The following is a 17,394-nucleotide window of genomic DNA, read 5'->3' as shown; positions in this document are numbered from 1 at the left end:
CGGTAACCGCACCAATATAGGCCACGAGGATATATGCAAAGGGGCTGCGCGTAAATATACGGCCCGGCACGATCAAATAACCAAGGTTATCGTAAATAGCCTTAAAAGCCGGCCGGACCTGCAGGTCGAATTCGAACCCGAAGGTCACCCTGCACACCCTGCACCTGCACCTCCTGCACCTGCACCCCTCGCACTTACCCAACAACCTATTAACCTTAACGGGTCCGGAAGCCCTATTACAACCCCTATTCGCTCCGCACCCCGCACGGCCAACGGTAAAAGGGCTGATTTTTCCGTTATTAACGGGAATTCGAGGTATTATTACGACGTACAAATCGTTGCAATTAATAAGGATTCCGCCAGGGATACCGCCAACGATACGTTAACGGAGGCCGCCAACGCCAAAAATCGAATATATACGTTTTTAAAGCCTTTTTTCCACCCGCTAATTATAAGTGCCGGAGGCCTTATGGAAAAATCGTCCGCACAGGCTTATAAACAGTTGCAAAAATTAATGGGCCCCGTTGCGGCCCATTGGATGGATACCTCGATTTCGTTAACATTATTACGTTCCCGTACCTTTGCGGCCACCTCGATTGCAAAGGTTATACCACGTCGAATTTAACGTTTTATTTGTTATTTAATTTTTGTTTCATTTGTTATTTGATTTTTGTTTTATTTGTTATTTGATTTTTGTTTTATTTGTTATTTGATTTTCGTTTTCTTTGTTATTTGATTTTTGTTTTATTTTTGTTTTATTTATTTCATTTGTTTTATTATTTGCTTTATTATTCGCCCTTTTATTTGCTTTATTATTCGGGTTATTATTTGTTTTATTTGTTTTATTTGTCTTATCCTTTTTCCAAGGTTTTATTATTAACCTATTATTTACACGTTCGTTATTCGTTTATATCCTTTTTATTTTTATTTCAATTTTTGGCTTTTTTCTTTTTAGGTTTTTATTTTTGCTATTTTGTTTTTCCTTTTATTTACTATTAACGTTTTCACGTTTGTAATAATAAACCTAGCAAATTAGCTTAGAAAAACAATATACGCGAATTAAAACCCTTTGTTTGCTCTTTTATTTTCTCTTTTATTTGCTCTTTTATTTGCTTTATTATTTGCTTTATCATTTCCTTTATTATTTGCTTTATTATTCGGGTTATTATTTGTTTTATTTGTTTTATTTTATCCTTTTTCCAAGGTTTTATTATTAACCTATTATTTACACGTTCGTTATTCGTTCACATCCTTTTTATTTTTACTTCAATTTTTGGCTTTTTTCTTTTTAGGTTTTTATTTTTGCTATTTTGTTTTTCCTTTTATTTATTATTAACGTTTTCACGTTTGTAATAATAAACCTAGCAAATTAGCTTAGAAAAACAATATACGCGAATTAAAACCCTAACTAACCCTAACCCTAACCACAACTTGCTTAGCGCGCGCTCATATTTAAATTTTCGCATGCAGTTATCTCGTGCATTGAAAACTCAAACGCGCTTCCTTTTAATGCGCCGAAGTGTCAAGCGCCGTAGCTCGTCCACGGCGGCTCTTCAGATCCACATGTCGCTAGAGGCATAACTATGCTAGTGTACTCAGCCGTCGTCTAGTATAGTTGGTCGGATGCGTCTTTGAAATTTACAGGTTGTGTCAATCACTCGCTACAAGATTGTGTTGCCGAATAGTCCATATTGGAAGTAATGAACATCCTGACCCGTCAAAATTTAGAGTATACTTCGTAGCAGTTCTACTAGATGGATGGTGACTGTTCCCAAAAACTTTCCCAATGATGCATATGAGGCAGATTGCATTTTCATGTTGCATTGGGCATTGCATGTTGATTATGCGGCTGAGAAACAGTCCGCCCAGCGCCTGCCGTTGTGGGATATTCTTGGCTAAGACAGAAATCGCTGGGCGGCTGCGCAAGGTTGGTACTGAAAAACCGTCGGATTTAGGGTCCATGAATATTTCGGGTCCATGCCCCCAGCCAATCCTCCGCCTTACCGTCCTAGTCACGTCCAAGCTCCACACGACCTTGACGAGATTGGGGTTGAATAAAGCCCTGCTCGTTGCTAACAACATCAAATTTCTTGGCAGCGGTAAAAGATCCAATTCAAGTGCCTTCTAATTGTAACGGAATAACAACTTGGCGGCGTTGCTACCTTAGTGACACGACAGCAGTCTGCTCATGCCATTCTGTCCAGGCTGTTCGCCCTCTGTACCCAGGGCATTCACTAATAGATCAAAAATTCGGATGCGCCAAGACAGACCCTGCTTGGAACCTATTGGGAACCAAACTCGTCCAAAAGCCCCTGAACGCCCATCGTCATTTTCGTCCCATGCTCCTGCTTTATTCACTTTGCATTAGACGCCGGCCACTCTGGGATGCAAAGCTAGGAAGTCCACACTAAATTACCTAAGCATCCACGGCAACGGTCCAAACGGCTTTTCGGAAAGGCGGGGCTGATAGTCCATAGCGGCTAGAAAAGCACCGGACATGGAAGCAATCACTGTGGTCGAGCTGGGTAGACCCAGCGGAACCATGCTCCGTAGGCGGAGGGTGGCCCTGTAATCATGGGTCACACTCCATGTTTTTGTACGGTACGAGTGTGGAGTTCTATGAATGGGGCATACAAGAAGACCCCTGCACTGGGCAAAAGTGGTGTAAAATTATCTCAGCACGCGCCGTCCTTCATGCGCAGTCAAGTACGTTCAGGGCTGCAATACCACCCCAACTTTCCAGAACCGTCGTGCCGCGGTAAGTTGCCAGCATACAGTCTTTGCTTTAACTTACGCCATTTTCAACGCACCTAGGTAGTATTGTATTGACAACGACGGTGGTCCAATGTACTGCTTTGGTTAAAGCGTGCCAACGAGGTCAGCCAATATAATATTGTTTGGTACTTGCTGCTTCAACGCGTGATGAAGTCCATTAAATTGGGCAGCCAGGAAGCCATCATTGTTTGGCGCCAGGTGGTAGAGGACCGTGCGCGGGATTAAGATCTCGGTCAGCCAATCGCCTACACAGGCTAAGCGCCGTCCAAACCGCCTATGAATGCCATTTGATGCAGAGACCGCCGCAGGAAGCTTTCTATTAAGTATTACGACCGCCCATATGAGTATGGGAGGCCGAAGTTTTATGGACGCCAAGTATCGCTGAATGAGCATGGAATTTTGAACCTGAGTACGTCCGTGCATCAGTCGATTCGTTAGTTTGGGTGTTTCCGACAGGTTGCCCCTCGCAACATGCGTACGTAATACGACTCCACTCAGACAACGCCGCAGTTCAAAACATTCGGGTTGCGACAATTATGTCCTAATCAACTCGCAGCATGACCTATGCCCCTACGCGTCATGGATGGATCGACGAGTGTGGAAGAGCTGAGAAGGCAGCTGCGAGAGGCAGAGCAACGCGCAAAAAGAGAGCAACAACGTGCGGAAGAAGCGGAGAAAGAACGACAGCGGGAGCGACAACGCGCCGAGAGGGAACAGCAACGCGCCGAGAGGGAACAGCAACGCGCCGAGAGGGAACAGCAACGCGCCGAGAGGGAACAGCAACGCGCCGAGAGGGAACAGCAACGCGCCGAAGCCTCAGAACAACAAACTCAACCCACGACACTTGACGAGTACATCGCTGCCTGTCATCATCTGGTTTTCTCCAGCTTCAACATTGAGCGGGACCGGAAACTGACCTCGAAGGGACCCATCACCAATCCACGAAACAAATGGTGTCCCACACATATCCAGCCATGGTCCGACTTTATTCAGCAGCAGAGAATAACATTCGGCACAATCTACGACACCTTCCCTGCCGATAGCCGTGTTTTTGAGAATCGAGCCTTCCTCACCGGCTTAGGAAAAAGGATTTCAGTGCGCAGGATAGGCGATGAGAAGGCGCTCGAGTCCTTCTTGCACAACAGTGTCGAGGATCCCGTCAAAGCGATTATAGACCAACTCAAACAGGCCGAAGATGTTAGAAGCGCGTTCGAGCTGGGAAACGGAATCATTTTCGAGAACCATCCACATGCAATCAGCGATCTTGCAGAGGAAGTCGTCTACCGCGATACCCCATCGACAACACCGGCTACTCCAAACCACAGTCTCGACCTTAACCGGCTTCGACCCGATCAGATCTGCGTCTACCGATCCGTTGACGCGGGCTCGGAAAGACGCACAATGATTTACATCTCCGAGTACAAACCGCCTCACAAGCTAACCGCGCCGCACCTTCGCCTTGGTCTACGTCCGATGAATATTTACACGGAAGTGGTCAACCGGAAGACCATCCCGACGTCTGTGGACCCTGACGCACGTTTCCAGTATCACGCCGAAAGACTGACTGCAGCGGCGATTACGCAAACCTACCACTACATGATTGAAGGGGGACTCGAGTATGGTCTATTGACGACGGGCGAGGCGATCGTGTTTCTAAAGATCGACTGGCGCGAGCCTGAAATGCTTCTCTATCACCTTGCAGAGCCTAATGCTGAAGTGTTGGCCCATCCGGGCCATTTTCACTTGTGCACAGCAGTCGGGCAGTATCTTGCCTTTAGTCTCATGGCGCTAGGTCTGCCGGGTGAGCAACGATTGCGCGGGCAAGACGAGCGCCACCAGGCTACTGAAAAACTCAAGACGTGGGTGGAAGATTTCGAGACAACGCTAAGATCGATTCCAGAGGACGAGCGACATGCGCCAAACAGTTCACCCGGCTATCAACCTGAAACATATCAAGGTGTTGATCGATCTCCGTATCTTCTCCGGAGAAGAAGACGTCGGCATATGGGAGATGAGCCTAAGAAGGAATACGAACATAGAGAGCCTGGAGAATCGTCAGACGATGAATCAGGACCGGATTTGCCAGACACGCCGAGTCCGACAGAACGGCGGATGCGTCAAGAAGGTCGGGGAGGTCAGGGAGCTCGACGCAGCGAGCGGATTCTAGCTCGACGGCCGCAGGGTGGGAGCGGAGGAGCAAGTAATGAGCAAGACAGGCCCTACTGCACCCAAAAGTGTCTGTTGGGGCTCGTTCAGGGCGGATTACTCGACGCAAAATGCCCTAACATGGCACTACACAACAGGCAGCCCAGCTCTCACAGCGACCGCGATAGTGGCCCAAGCCGCGCCTGTCTCCGTCATCCGATAGACCACATCAAATTCGTCAATCTGCTCTTCAAGCAGCTAGAACGGACATTGGACAACGGGATTACGCCGTTGGGGCATGGAGGTGCACGCGGCGTATTATTTAAGGTTTGCCTGGTTGACTATGGCTATACCTTTGTCGGCAAGGGCACGGTTCAGGCATTTGTCGAGGACCTTAAGCACGAGGCGGCGGTTTACACGCGTCTGCAACCCATCCAAGGTGAATATGTGCCCGTCTTTCTCGGGGCCATCGATCTCCGGTTGATGAATAGGGTATACTACTATGACCACCGGGTCTACGTAGTACACGTGACGTTCTTTTCGTGGGGCGGATATGACCTTGACGCGACGGAGATTGTGGGTAGTGGGGAGAGAGAGCTCGAAAACAAGGCGATGCAGTCGTTGCACGCAATCCATAAACTGGGAGTGGCCCACACGGATGTGCGAGGGGCAAACATGCTTTTCAACGCGGAGATCAACGGTGTTATGATGATCGACTTCGAAAGGGCACTGATACTGGAGCCACATCGACCTCCGCTGGTTCAGCTAGCGTCGAACAAACGAAAACGGAAGCCAGATATGGTAGATTCCAGCAATTCGATAAGGAAGTCGGGTGGTCGAGGTCAAGTTAGCAGGGTGTTTTCCGAGGATATCGGGCTGATGAAGACGGCCTTTGGCATTCACAGGCTGCAAGCGTTTTAGCACGAATAACCTGACCTGGCGAAGGACTGTCACCAGCCATTTCAGGCTGTAGTGGGTATACTCTGCAGGAAGGGTGTGTGGACCTGTAATTTTAATCTTAACGCAAAAGCGATCTCTAAATCTGTGCTTGTCGGTTTTATATTTGATTTTTTCCTACTTTCCCTCTTCTATCTTTCTACCAGTCATTCTATAGGGCATCCTTCCTGAGCACCGACAAGCAATCTCTCTCTCTCTCCTGTACGGCTCCGGGATGGGCACTGCAACGGCCGGCGTCGCATCCGAGCTCTGGACCATCTTGAGGCCGATCACGTTTGTCTAATTTTAACCACTCCGCTGCGCCGTATCTTTAGGCTGCGGTACGGGCTTTTGTAATTCGATATGGCCGTGAGCTGTATCAACCTCTCTCTGGCATCGTTTTGTACGTCTATAGACTTTTTGAGCCTCCATGCCGCCGGGTTGTACCTGAGCGTCCAACCCGCCCACATTTCATATTTCGCATCCGACCATAATTCCAAACAACTTTTCGATGCTGACAATTCCGATTACGAGCCAGCTGAAGTTACCCATCTTTGATATGGTTTTCGACAGCCACCAGGTTCTGCCCTGACGACGAACCTGCGATCGCCGGGTATCCGGTGCACCAATCATCCCGTGCGTCATAAAGTTGTTGGAGACGATTTTGTTGGATGTTGAAACAAGTGTTTTCTGCTGCCGGGAACAAAACCATGCAACCGGGGAATGGGGCATTCCCTGGCCAAGCAGGTCGCATATTTTCTCTGTCAATCATCTGCTACTAAGGCGTTTCTGAGGATACATGCCAGTTCTTGGCCAAGAGGCAGTGCAACAAATGACATCTGTTTTGATTTGCACAGCCCTATTTTGAAAGACTGGCACGGCAGCATGTCGCTCAATCCTTGTCGGGCGAGAGGAGTGGAGATGGTGTAACGGTGGGGACGCGTAAAGAGCAGCGTAAAAAGGTTATGGGGATGGGTTTGATCTACCTCAGGCAACCGAACAATATTGTACAAGCATGCTTGCGGGGTTTGCTATAGGGCTTCCAATAAAAGGAGGATTTTCTCTTAGCAAATCGAGGGCATGATAGGATTACGTGGGCCAAGTTAACCATGAAGTTAACGTTACTAATATGGGAAATGCGTATCCCGGAGTGCATTTTCACTTTGCGCCGAGACCAACCATCCTGAGAGCATACTATCGTAAAAAATCCCAGACATTTCGGAACGATCCGCTACCAAAAAACAGCCCTTGAAGGCATTTGAGTTACTAGGTCTTCCCGAAAAGCCGAAGTCAACGCCGAGCCCTGTCAAGCCACGTTATACAAGGATGGTTGCAACGACTTGTCGGGGTTTTCCAAGCCCAAATCAAATTCTGCAAAGAAGTGAGAAAGAGTGATTGGCTGCGGCTGTTTCGTTCCCGTGGCGTGGCATTGTACAGTAAATCAGCACNTTAACCATTCGATACCTGTTTCATTATTTGTCCACCCGTTTTCTGTTGCATGAAATTGCCAGGTATCGAAAGGACTTAAATCAGCTGGAAACCATTGTTGCTGTACGTTTTTCCCCTTAAATATAACGAGGGGAGGTATAACAGCCCCCGTAGCTGATACACATTCGATTATGCTCGTCCAACCCCGCGTTCCAGGCTCTTTTCGCTGTAATGGCCGGATTTTATTACGCCCTAACACCAGGCCATTAGATCCTTTGCCTTCCATTATACCTGTTTCGTCCATATTCCAACGGTTGGCCGGTTTTATAGTATCGATAACGGGATTTTTCAAATAGGACCACCAAGATTTAATTACCTCGGTTGTAGCCCCATTAACCCGGGCATTTTCTATTCGCCGGGGCCTTTGGGTTTTCAAAATTGGATATCGGGCTATAAAACGGCTAACCCAATGTTTCCCAAGGCTTTTTCTTTCTCCGGCGGCCTGAAGAATTCGTTCCGCAAAATAGCGTAGTTCTTGATGCGTTGGCGGAAGGCCTAACGCGGCCTGCGCAAGTACCCAATCTGCCAAATAGGTCTCCTGCTCCTGTGAAAGCCTTTGACAAAATCTTTTCGCTTGTTGAATTGACTGGGCCCCCTTTAAACGATCGTGAAGGGTACTCCGAGGAATACCCCATTTTTGCGAGGTTTTGTGAACTGATTTGCCATTTCTTATGTCAGAAATGGCAGCAAGAAGCTGATTTTCAGTGTACTGTTTCATTGGAAAGTTTGGAGCAAGAATCTTCAAAATGCAAGTTCTAAAGTGAAAAATTCGTCTAGATATTTATAAAATAAAACAAAGGGTTGACGTGGCTGAGTAGATATTTTTAGGGGCCGGACTTTAGGGGGGTCGGAGATGTGGAGCCCAACGTTACGAGCCAGCTGAAGTTACCCATCTTTGATATGGTTTTCGACAGCCACCAGGTTCTGCCCTGACGACGAACCTGCGATCGCCGGGTATCCGGTGCACCAATCATCCCGTGCGTCATAAAGTTGTTGGAGACGATTTTGTTGGATGTTGAAACAAGTGTTTTCTGCTGCCGGGAACAAAACCATGCAACCGGGGAATGGGGCATTCCCTGGCCAAGCAGGTCGCATATTTTCTCTGTCAATCATCTGCTACTAAGGCGTTTCTGAGGATACATGCCAGTTCTTGGCCAAGAGGCAGTGCAACAAATGACATCTGTTTTGATTTGCACAGCCCTATTTTGAAAGACTGGCACGGCAGCATGTCGCTCAATCCTTGTCGGGCGAGAGGAGTGGAGATGGTGTAACGGTGGGGACGCGTAAAGAGCAGCGTAAAAAGGTTATGGGGATGGGTTTGATCTACCTCAGGCAACCGAACAATATTGTACAAGCATGCTTGCGGGGTTTGCTATAGGGCTTCCAATAAAAGGAGGATTTTCTCTTAGCAAATCGAGGGCATGATAGGATTACGTGGGCCAAGTTAACCATGAAGTTAACGTTACTAATATGGGAAATGCGTATCCCGGAGTGCATTTTCACTTTGCGCCGAGACCAACCATCCTGAGAGCATACTATCGTAAAAAATCCCAGACATTTCGGAACGATCCGCTACCAAAAAACAGCCCTTGAAGGCATTTGAGTTACTAGGTCTTCCCGAAAAGCCGAAGTCAACGCCGAGCCCTGTCAAGCCACGTTATACAAGGATGGTTGCAACGACTTGTCGGGGTTTTCCAAGCCCAAATCAAATTCTGCAAAGAAGTGAGAAAGAGTGATTGGCTGCGGCTGTTTCGTTCCCGTGGCGTGGCATTGTACAGTAAATCAGCACGAATCAATTTTGTCGACAGTTATGGATGCCCAGAGGCATTCTGGGCCGATGGACGGGATTGGGTTTGAGCGCTGTCGTCCCGTCTACAGCCGTTGGGCCGCAATTTGACGTGGTACAAGGCACATGGGGGTCAGCAACGCAGCCCCGCGCGGACCTCTAAATATAAAGCCGACTGCTAAATTTTACCTTCATGATACAGCTTGCGAGCATGGATTCTTGGACCTAAGTTATCAAGCACAAACCTGACAGCATACTCTGAATCTCAAGCCCTTGCCTAACGGAAAACATGAAGAAGAAGAACAAGGCATCTGCCTCCGGAAACGGTCTTGATGATGATACACGGCCTGAATCCTCGTGAGTGCTCAACTGTTCTTAAAGTTGTCTTTGCGCTGATTGAAATCATCAAAAACAGCCCATACGCAGCCTCAATCATCGAACTCAAACTCGGGGACGGAACAGCACTCAAAGTTCCGAGCTTTCTACTTCGCAAGTGCCCAAAACTGCACACAAAGATACAAACATGGACTCAAATAGTATCATTGCTCGAGATAACTCAAGATATCGGCCACGTTCTCGTCCATTATCTCTTCACCAATACCTACCAATGTCTCCTGCCCAAGGGGACAGCCCATGAAAAGATGTGTTCAGAATATAGAACAGCCAGTCGAGTCTACAGGTGGACCCGGGATTACGAGCTGTCCGACCTGGAGGAGCTTGCAAAGGCAGAAGTAATAAGGCTTGGAAGTGGGCTTCCGTTCCCGACAGTCCTTGGTTTACTACGGAACGCATACCCAACTCCACGCTCGGACGATGTATGGTTCAGGAGCTACCTGAAAGATGGTCTCAAGTTGCTTGTTCAGGATCCATCTTTGCTGGCAGAATGCGCTGTGTCAAAGACTAATGCCGAAAAACTGTCGATCAGCGACTTGAGCTTTGAAGTCCTGATGGAGCTTGTCGGGGACCCCGCGGCGCTTCCTCAGGGTGACGCGAATCCCCCGACTCAGCGTGTTGTGGTTGTAACCTTGATGCCCAAACCCTGCCTTGTGCGGAGTTCTCCAAAACCAAAACCAATGAAGCGCTCCAAAACTGCTAGCAGTCATTTTGTATATTTTGAACCCTACCATCTCATCAGAACCTCCAATTCGCTGCTCGGCGCTTGATATTGGATGACCCACGCTGCTCAAGGTGGACCAAACGCCGACGGAGTTAGAAAACTTGTTTGGGAGTTTATTCAAAGTGAAAGATCTCATCAAATATCCTTTGGCCTTTACGATCCCGACAGACCATGGTATGAAGGAGATCTCAACAGCTCTGAAGAAGTTGAAGCTCCTTTACTATATCATATGGCTCAAGGAAACGTGCTTTGCGGTGTGGAAAAGGTCCTGAAGGATGGTGCGGACGTCAATGCTCAGGGCGGCAGATACGGCAACGCCCTCCAAGCCGCTTCACTCAAAGGCCACAACGAGATTGTGCAAATTCTCGTTCATAATGGCGTCTCTTGTGGTATGTGGGGGATGGAAAAAGGCTTCAAAGCTCAAAGTGAAATGATGGAGACGGAAAAGAAGTTGCCGACTGGGCCTAGATTGTTAAAGCTGCTCTATAGGCAAGGCAGCAATGTCAAATTTGTTCCAACCTCAGGCTTCCTTGTCTACTTCCCTTATAGTAAAATCTACGTCGATGGATGTTAAAAACTAGCTCCCATTCTGTGATTGCCCTGGTCGTAACACGTATTTTTGCTATTGAACAGTGCCTGCCGAGACAACGTACTTTGCAAATAAAAACTTTTGAATTCGGTCTCATAAAGCGTATTTTATGAACGGTTTCGGTTCAGCTCGAAGCTTTCAAGTCTACTAGTTGGCTTTTAAGGGATAATGGGGCTCAAAGCAGTACACGCCGTGCCGCGTCCAGTTGCGGCGCCATAGTTGTAGCTGGTTGTGGACCGTAATGTTTATTGTAGCAGAAAGTGAACAAAACAAAACAGAAAGGGGGGGGGGCGAAAATAGGAATTGACGTCCAGCGGGTTTTGGACGACTTTGGGTCCGAAAAAAAATCCCAGCAAGGCCTGTTTTGGCCCTTCCCAATTTTTGGTCGGTTTGTGATTATCCGTGGGAACCTGTCAGGTACAAGCGAAGTCCGCCAAGCCACATAAGTCACGGCTCCACACCACCACTACCAAAAATGTTAACTACGAAATTTGGCGAAGCCCATTTCGCCTTCTACTGTACACTGTACGATACGTTCGGTGCAAACACGTCGTTTGATTTAAATTTCTACTACGTATCACAGGGCCTAAATCTGTTCCTGGCATATTCCCAAAATGTGATTCCTTGCCCACCTTTTGGACAACTTTAGAAAGGTACAACAGTTGGCTAAGAAAAGCCGTTACCATCTTTTTTCTTTTTTCTTTTTTTCCCTTTTCCCCCCCTTTTTTGCGCATTGTGGCACAACCATTCCGACTATTACACTTCCAAGATCTGGGAGTGGCAGCGAATAGTACGGCGGCAGTTATGGCATTGGTTTCAAACTAATTGACCCAAAGCTATGGTGGCGGCTATGTCTAACAAATGACAACTCATATCATTCGTCATGGTAAACATCACACGCGCAAGACATGAAGAACATATGTAGGTAAGTGAATTGATGCTGTACATATCCAATCCAGTCTAGCTATCAAAAGGAACTTTTGCCGTTTTCGAGCAATTCGCTTCAGCTGCGGCAATACCGGTTTCTCGTTGCAAAAACACATTGCCATGTTGTATATAAATTCATACCTACAGAGTAGCCCTTTGAGATGCCTCACATACCCACATCAAATCACATCGATTTCTTCTCAATACCGCACCTTTCCAGGCAGCTTTCGACCCCAAGAGCAATGCTAGTGGGAATCGCCTTGCGCACAGCCTCGAGGTTTTCGCCAGAAATCGACTGCCCGAACGCGGCGGCGATCAGGTCGTCCGTGAACGCGATCGTCTGCTCGACCACCTGGCCGGCGCCGGGATCCTCGCTGGAAAAAGCAGCTACGAAGACGGCATCGGAACAATCAGGGTTGAACTGCGTGTGAACCGAACCTTGATAAAAGGGCGTCATTTGGTAAGTTCCAATCTCGTTTTTAATGACGCGGGGCTTTCCTTCGCCGTCCACGATTCCGTTTTCGGGCATCATTTCAGTAACCAGACGTCCTTGCACGACCAGTTGCAGCTCTGCCGATCGGGGGTGGGTGTGGAAGGTGTTGAGGCCACAAGCTGTTTCCGGGTTAGAAAGTGGGTCGGACCGGGTCGTTTCATTGGTGGGGGAACGAGGTTAGAGAGCAGACTTACGTCCCACACGACCAACGGCCATCCCAGAACCCGTCCCGACCAAGGCGGGAAAGGTTTTGCGGTTTGCGACTACAAGCATGCCGCCATCGCCGGCGCCTTCCTGGGTTTGGTTGAAGTTGAACACAAACTGAGAATCGTCCGGGAGAAGGTTAAACCGGTCCGCGGCGCTTTGGAATTTGTTAGCAAACACGAGTAAATAAAGGCAAACGCGAGTCTCAAATCCCCTATAAGGCAAAACACTTGCCTTGATGCGAGAAAAAGTTGTTGCGTCAAGCTGAGGTCCTGCTTTGCTTTTTCTTCGCGATTGTCGGGGCTCTGGGAAGACGTGGCCAAAGGCGGAACAGACTGAGGCGTGCAGCGGGCTCCCAGAATCGAGGTTGCGTCTCCACTAAGCGCCGAGCATTCCGTCGGTTTTGGGGACGCTTGAGCCGAAGCTAGTATCGCAAAGATAGAAAGAAAGCTGGGGACTGTAAAAGCCGAGATGTGACGCATAGCGAATGATGAACCAAGATAAATGAAGAAGCTAAAAAAGTAGGAATAACAGATTAATGCAGAAGCCGGTAGTGAACAGCGCGTAAAAGAATGGAATGCGTTGGTGCATGAAAGAAAAGACGCACATCACCTCTGCTGTTCCACCTGCCTGGGAATTGCTTCTTTTATATTCGAGTCTCACCGTGCAGCTTTTGGATCTCGGCATGCGAGTTTCTTGAAAGGTAATCGCGGTCTATTACCGGTCCGCGGGCCAATTTCAGGACCGGATCTCTTTCGGGACTGGTCTTTCTTTTTGGGTTATCTTCAAGTCGACTTAGCCTTGACATTGTGGTACAAATCTTGCCCCGTTATACTTAACACGATCACTACGTGTCAACTCGTTTTTTTTATTTTTAAAGCGTGCCGTGGCTAGCTTTGGCCTTTTGTTCTAGAAACTCCAAACCCCGAAACCACTTTAGGCTGTTTTATTAGATAAACGTTCGTAAATCTCTGGTTATGTTGATCGGGCTGTCGTCCTTACAGTTGATACTTTACACGCGGGGTTTGCATTGGCGCAGTTTCAGCTAGTCAAGGTCCAAATCTGGGCTATTTCCCCAAAACGGGCTGCCATCACTGCGTCCAAAGAACTATTTAACGAATTTAAAGTTGAACGTGCACTACGCTCCTGTCGTATCGGGAGCATACATTCACAAACCGTAAAACTCAAATCTGATACAGTAAACATTCCAGCCCGAATCAAATGTCTTCTCGTACTGCGAAACCAAATCGGCCCGACTTAAACCGGCCAAAGGATTCCGGAAAAGTTACACCTGACGCAGTATGGACCAAAATACATCGCAGCCTCATTAGTGCAAGTGTATTAGATAAAGCTGGAATGGTATATGAAGTTTTCCCTAACTTCGTCGCCGTGCTTGGAAAGCTTTCTCGACCTGAAATCGCCGAGCTTGCACGTCAAACTGACGAGGTACGTCGACGGCGAAAGGGCTACAAAACTCCCGTCGATGGACATCGTATCAAGGCAGGCGGGTCCGGTGGGATAATGGACCGGACAAGCAACGCAAGTGACATTTTAGAGCATCCCTCAACTGGGGAGCCGAGGTCTGGGGCCAGGCACTTGTCTGTGAAAAAAGAACATGAACAAAATTATCGACCTCCCGTCAACAATGCAAAAGAGGGAAGAAGTCGCTCCCAGTGTCAAAAAACAAAAAAGACGATGATGAGAAGAGAAACGCGAGCAACATTTCTCGCCCTTTGGCACAGCCAGCAATGACCACCTCAGAGGGAAAATACGCCGAAAAAACAGACGAAAAACTGCCAATAAGACCAATTCTCAAAAAGGAAGGGACAAATCGTGTCCGATTCGATCCCGGTGCGCAGACCAGAACGTTGCCCAGGGAAACAAGCACAGAACAGGGAAAGAGAAATGTGCACGTAGGACGCGGAAATTACAGTGAACAAAAAGATGACGGTTATCGTCAATACGAATGGGAGAAGGCCTTTACAAGGGAGGATTCTTGTAGGGAACGTGTAGACAACAGACATGAGTCTGTCGCGTATGGTTCTTCTCGGGAGCGGAACCGGGATCGAGATGGAGTTCGGCCGAGCACGGAACGGCGTTTGACCAGCTTTAGAAATTATCATGGTTTCGGAAGAACCGATGGCAAGTACACGTCTCCGAAGCACGAGATAGAAGTGTTCGTCACAGGCCGGACCACCGACTATAGGATACAGATTGTCGTAGAATATAAGGACCTTAGCAAGCATGTGAGAAGATAGTTGCAATTAAAATAATAGAGTAAATGCTGTTACATACTGTACAGTAGTGTAGCTGAACCTCTTTTTTGGTCGGTCTACTGCACATATTCGAGCGCAACTAAGTAACAAAATCAATCCGCTCCATCAGTATACTCTTGCCCACGGGCCTTACATGTTGTGGCTTGGGAGGTGGAGGATTCGCGGTGCGCCGACCTTCCGTACAAAGTAAGGATGTCGGTACTGGGACCGGATAAACGCGAGCCGTGGCAGGTGCTCCGAGCCGACCACGGCGAGGGGCACGTCACCAAGCTGCATATGTTTAATGCTCGAACACAGGCGCCGCCTTGGGACACCCCCAGTGCGGCAGCAGCGGTTCATTCGTCCGGGCCAGCGACACAGTGGATATCGCTGGTGTTGAGAATGATGGAAAAGAGCAGCTTCGTAACAGGCTAAACGTTGTGTGTCCTCTCCCACTTGATGCCTGGTTCGGACTTTTCTCAGCACCACAACTTGCTTGGTTCTCGTTCACTTTCTCTGGCCAGCCTCGCTTTTCGAAATGGGCTTTGGATGAATACCCAGCCAAGATTAGGCAGCTTGACAGCTTATATGACGAGAATATTAGATACGCAGCCATCTGTGCAAAACCTTTTGGCAGCGATCTCATATGGTTGGCAAGTTTAAGCTGGCAAGAGCAGCGCAGGGGGAAAATGAGAGTGGGGGATGGTAATCCGTCTAAATGCTACTGTACTTGGTCGCATGGAAAACCAGCACATTAGGACCAGTAATAGAGACGGCCATCCAGCTAAAAATAAACTAGTTTACACAACAACAGCATCAACTACATTCCTGTACCTTACCATGATACTACTCCCGCACTGAGGCACCAGTTTCATTAACCCCACTTCTTTCATCCAAGTTCTCTTCCTGTCATGTCACTGTTATTTTCGAGACGCAATGGCATTTTGTTTTTCCCAACAAAACTATGCTGGCGATGCTACCAGTGGAGAAGGGTGAGGGCTTCCTTCAAGTTGGCAATTTCGCGATTGACTTTTTTGCGCTGGACTGTGACCTCCGGGTCTTTACAAGCAATCTGATCGACTTGTTCCTCAGTGAGAGTGGCGACGAAACTGGAGTTGAAAACCGTGAGAGGTGCCTTCCCAGAAACATTCAGGAGTTGGTGTGCGACCAGGCGAGTTACATTCTCGACAAAGCGTATCGAGGTGACCTTGTAGTGATTGTTAAGCACGCCGTGGATTTTTGTAGGTGTTTGCCCAGTCTTCTTCTGTTTCTGAGTAGACATGGCCTTGAATTGTGCCTTATCAAGGCGTATCTCTGCNGATCGATCTCCGTATCTTCTCCGGAGAAGAAGACGTCGGCATATGGGAGATGAGCCTAAGAAGGAATACGAACATAGAGAGCCTGGAGAATCGTCAGACGATGAATCAGGACCGGATTTGCCAGACACGCCGAGTCCGACAGAACGGCGGATGCGTCAAGAAGGTCGGGGAGGTCAGGGAGCTCGACGCAGCGAGCGGATTCTAGCTCGACGGCCGCAGGGTGGGAGCGGAGGAGCAAGTAATGAGCAAGACAGGCCCTACTGCACCCAAAAGTGTCTGTTGGGGCTCGTTCAGGGCGGATTACTCGACGCAAAATGCCCTAACATGGCACTACACAACAGGCAGCCCAGCTCTCACAGCGACCGCGATAGTGGCCCAAGCCGCGCCTGTCTCCGTCATCCGATAGACCACATCAAATTCGTCAATCTGCTCTTCAAGCAGCTAGAACGGACATTGGACAACGGGATTACGCCGTTGGGGCATGGAGGTGCACGCGGCGTATTATTTAAGGTTTGCCTGGTTGACTATGGCTATACCTTTGTCGGCAAGGGCACGGTTCAGGCATTTGTCGAGGACCTTAAGCACGAGGCGGCGGTTTACACGCGTCTGCAACCCATCCAAGGTGAATATGTGCCCGTCTTTCTCGGGGCCATCGATCTCCGGTTGATGAATAGGGTATACTACTATGACCACCGGGTCTACGTAGTACACGTGACGTTCTTTTCGTGGGGCGGATATGACCTTGACGCGACGGAGATTGTGGGTAGTGGGGAGAGAGAGCTCGAAAACAAGGCGATGCAGTCGTTGCACGCAATCCATAAACTGGGAGTGGCCCACACGGATGTGCGAGGGGCAAACATGCTTTTCAACGCGGAGATCAACGGTGTTATGATGATCGACTTCGAAAGGGCACTGATACTGGAGCCACATCGACCTCCGCTGGTTCAGCTAGCGTCGAACAAACGAAAACGGAAGCCAGATATGGTAGATTCCAGCAATTCGATAAGGAAGTCGGGTGGTCGAGGTCAAGTTAGCAGGGTGTTTTCCGAGGATATCGGGCTGATGAAGACGGCCTTTGGCATTCACAGGCCGCAAGCGTTTTAGCACGAATAACCTGACCTGGCGAAGGACTGTCACCAGCCATTTCAGGCTGTAGTGGGTATACTCTGCAGGAAGGGTGTGTGGACCTGTAATTTTAATCTTAACGCAAAAGCGATCTCTAAATCTGTGCTTGTCGGTTTTATATTTGATTTTTTCCTACTTTCCCTCTTCTATCTTTCTACCAGTCATTCTATAGGGCATCCTTCCTGAGCACCGACAAGCAATCTCTCTCTCTCTCCTGTACGGCGCCGGGATGGGC

At 48.4% G+C, this 17,394-nt stretch overlaps 3 protein-coding genes across 3 annotated transcripts; 2 read left to right on the top strand and 1 right to left on the bottom strand.

Annotated features, from left to right (window-relative positions):
• Nucleotides 1-9,419: 9,419 nt before the first annotated feature.
• On the top strand, nt 9,420-10,821 carry PpBr36_11366 (uncharacterized protein; the record flags this gene model as incomplete). The annotated part of the gene is made up of 3 exons (XM_029898468.1): nt 9,420-9,487; nt 9,546-10,138; nt 10,430-10,821. The coding sequence occupies 3 exons, from the start codon at nt 9,420-9,422 to the stop codon at nt 10,819-10,821; spliced, it is 1,053 nt and encodes a 350-aa protein (XP_029743216.1).
• Nucleotides 10,822-11,947: 1,126 nt separating this feature from the next.
• On the bottom strand, nt 11,948-13,268 carry PpBr36_11365 (uncharacterized protein; the record flags this gene model as incomplete). Its single annotated transcript, XM_029898467.1, has 4 exons — nt 11,948-12,375; nt 12,451-12,674; nt 13,068-13,090; nt 13,182-13,268. 4 exons carry the CDS (start codon nt 13,266-13,268, stop codon nt 11,948-11,950), a joined length of 762 nt encoding a protein of 253 aa, XP_029743219.1.
• A 940-nt stretch (nt 13,269-14,208) lies between these two features.
• PpBr36_11364 (uncharacterized protein) lies at nt 14,209-14,926 on the top strand (the record flags this gene model as incomplete). The annotated part of the gene is made up of 2 exons (XM_029898466.1): nt 14,209-14,706; nt 14,771-14,926. The coding sequence occupies 2 exons, from the start codon at nt 14,209-14,211 to the stop codon at nt 14,924-14,926; spliced, it is 654 nt and encodes a 217-aa protein (XP_029743214.1).
• Nucleotides 14,927-17,394: the final 2,468 nt, after the last annotated feature.

Source organism: Pyricularia pennisetigena (genome assembly GCF_004337985.1).
Source record: "Pyricularia pennisetigena strain Br36 chromosome Unknown Pyricularia_pennisetigena_Br36_Scf_21, whole genome shotgun sequence".
NCBI lineage: Eukaryota > Fungi > Ascomycota > Sordariomycetes > Magnaporthales > Pyriculariaceae > Pyricularia > Pyricularia pennisetigena.
This window is presented reverse-complemented; position numbering and strand designations above follow the sequence as displayed.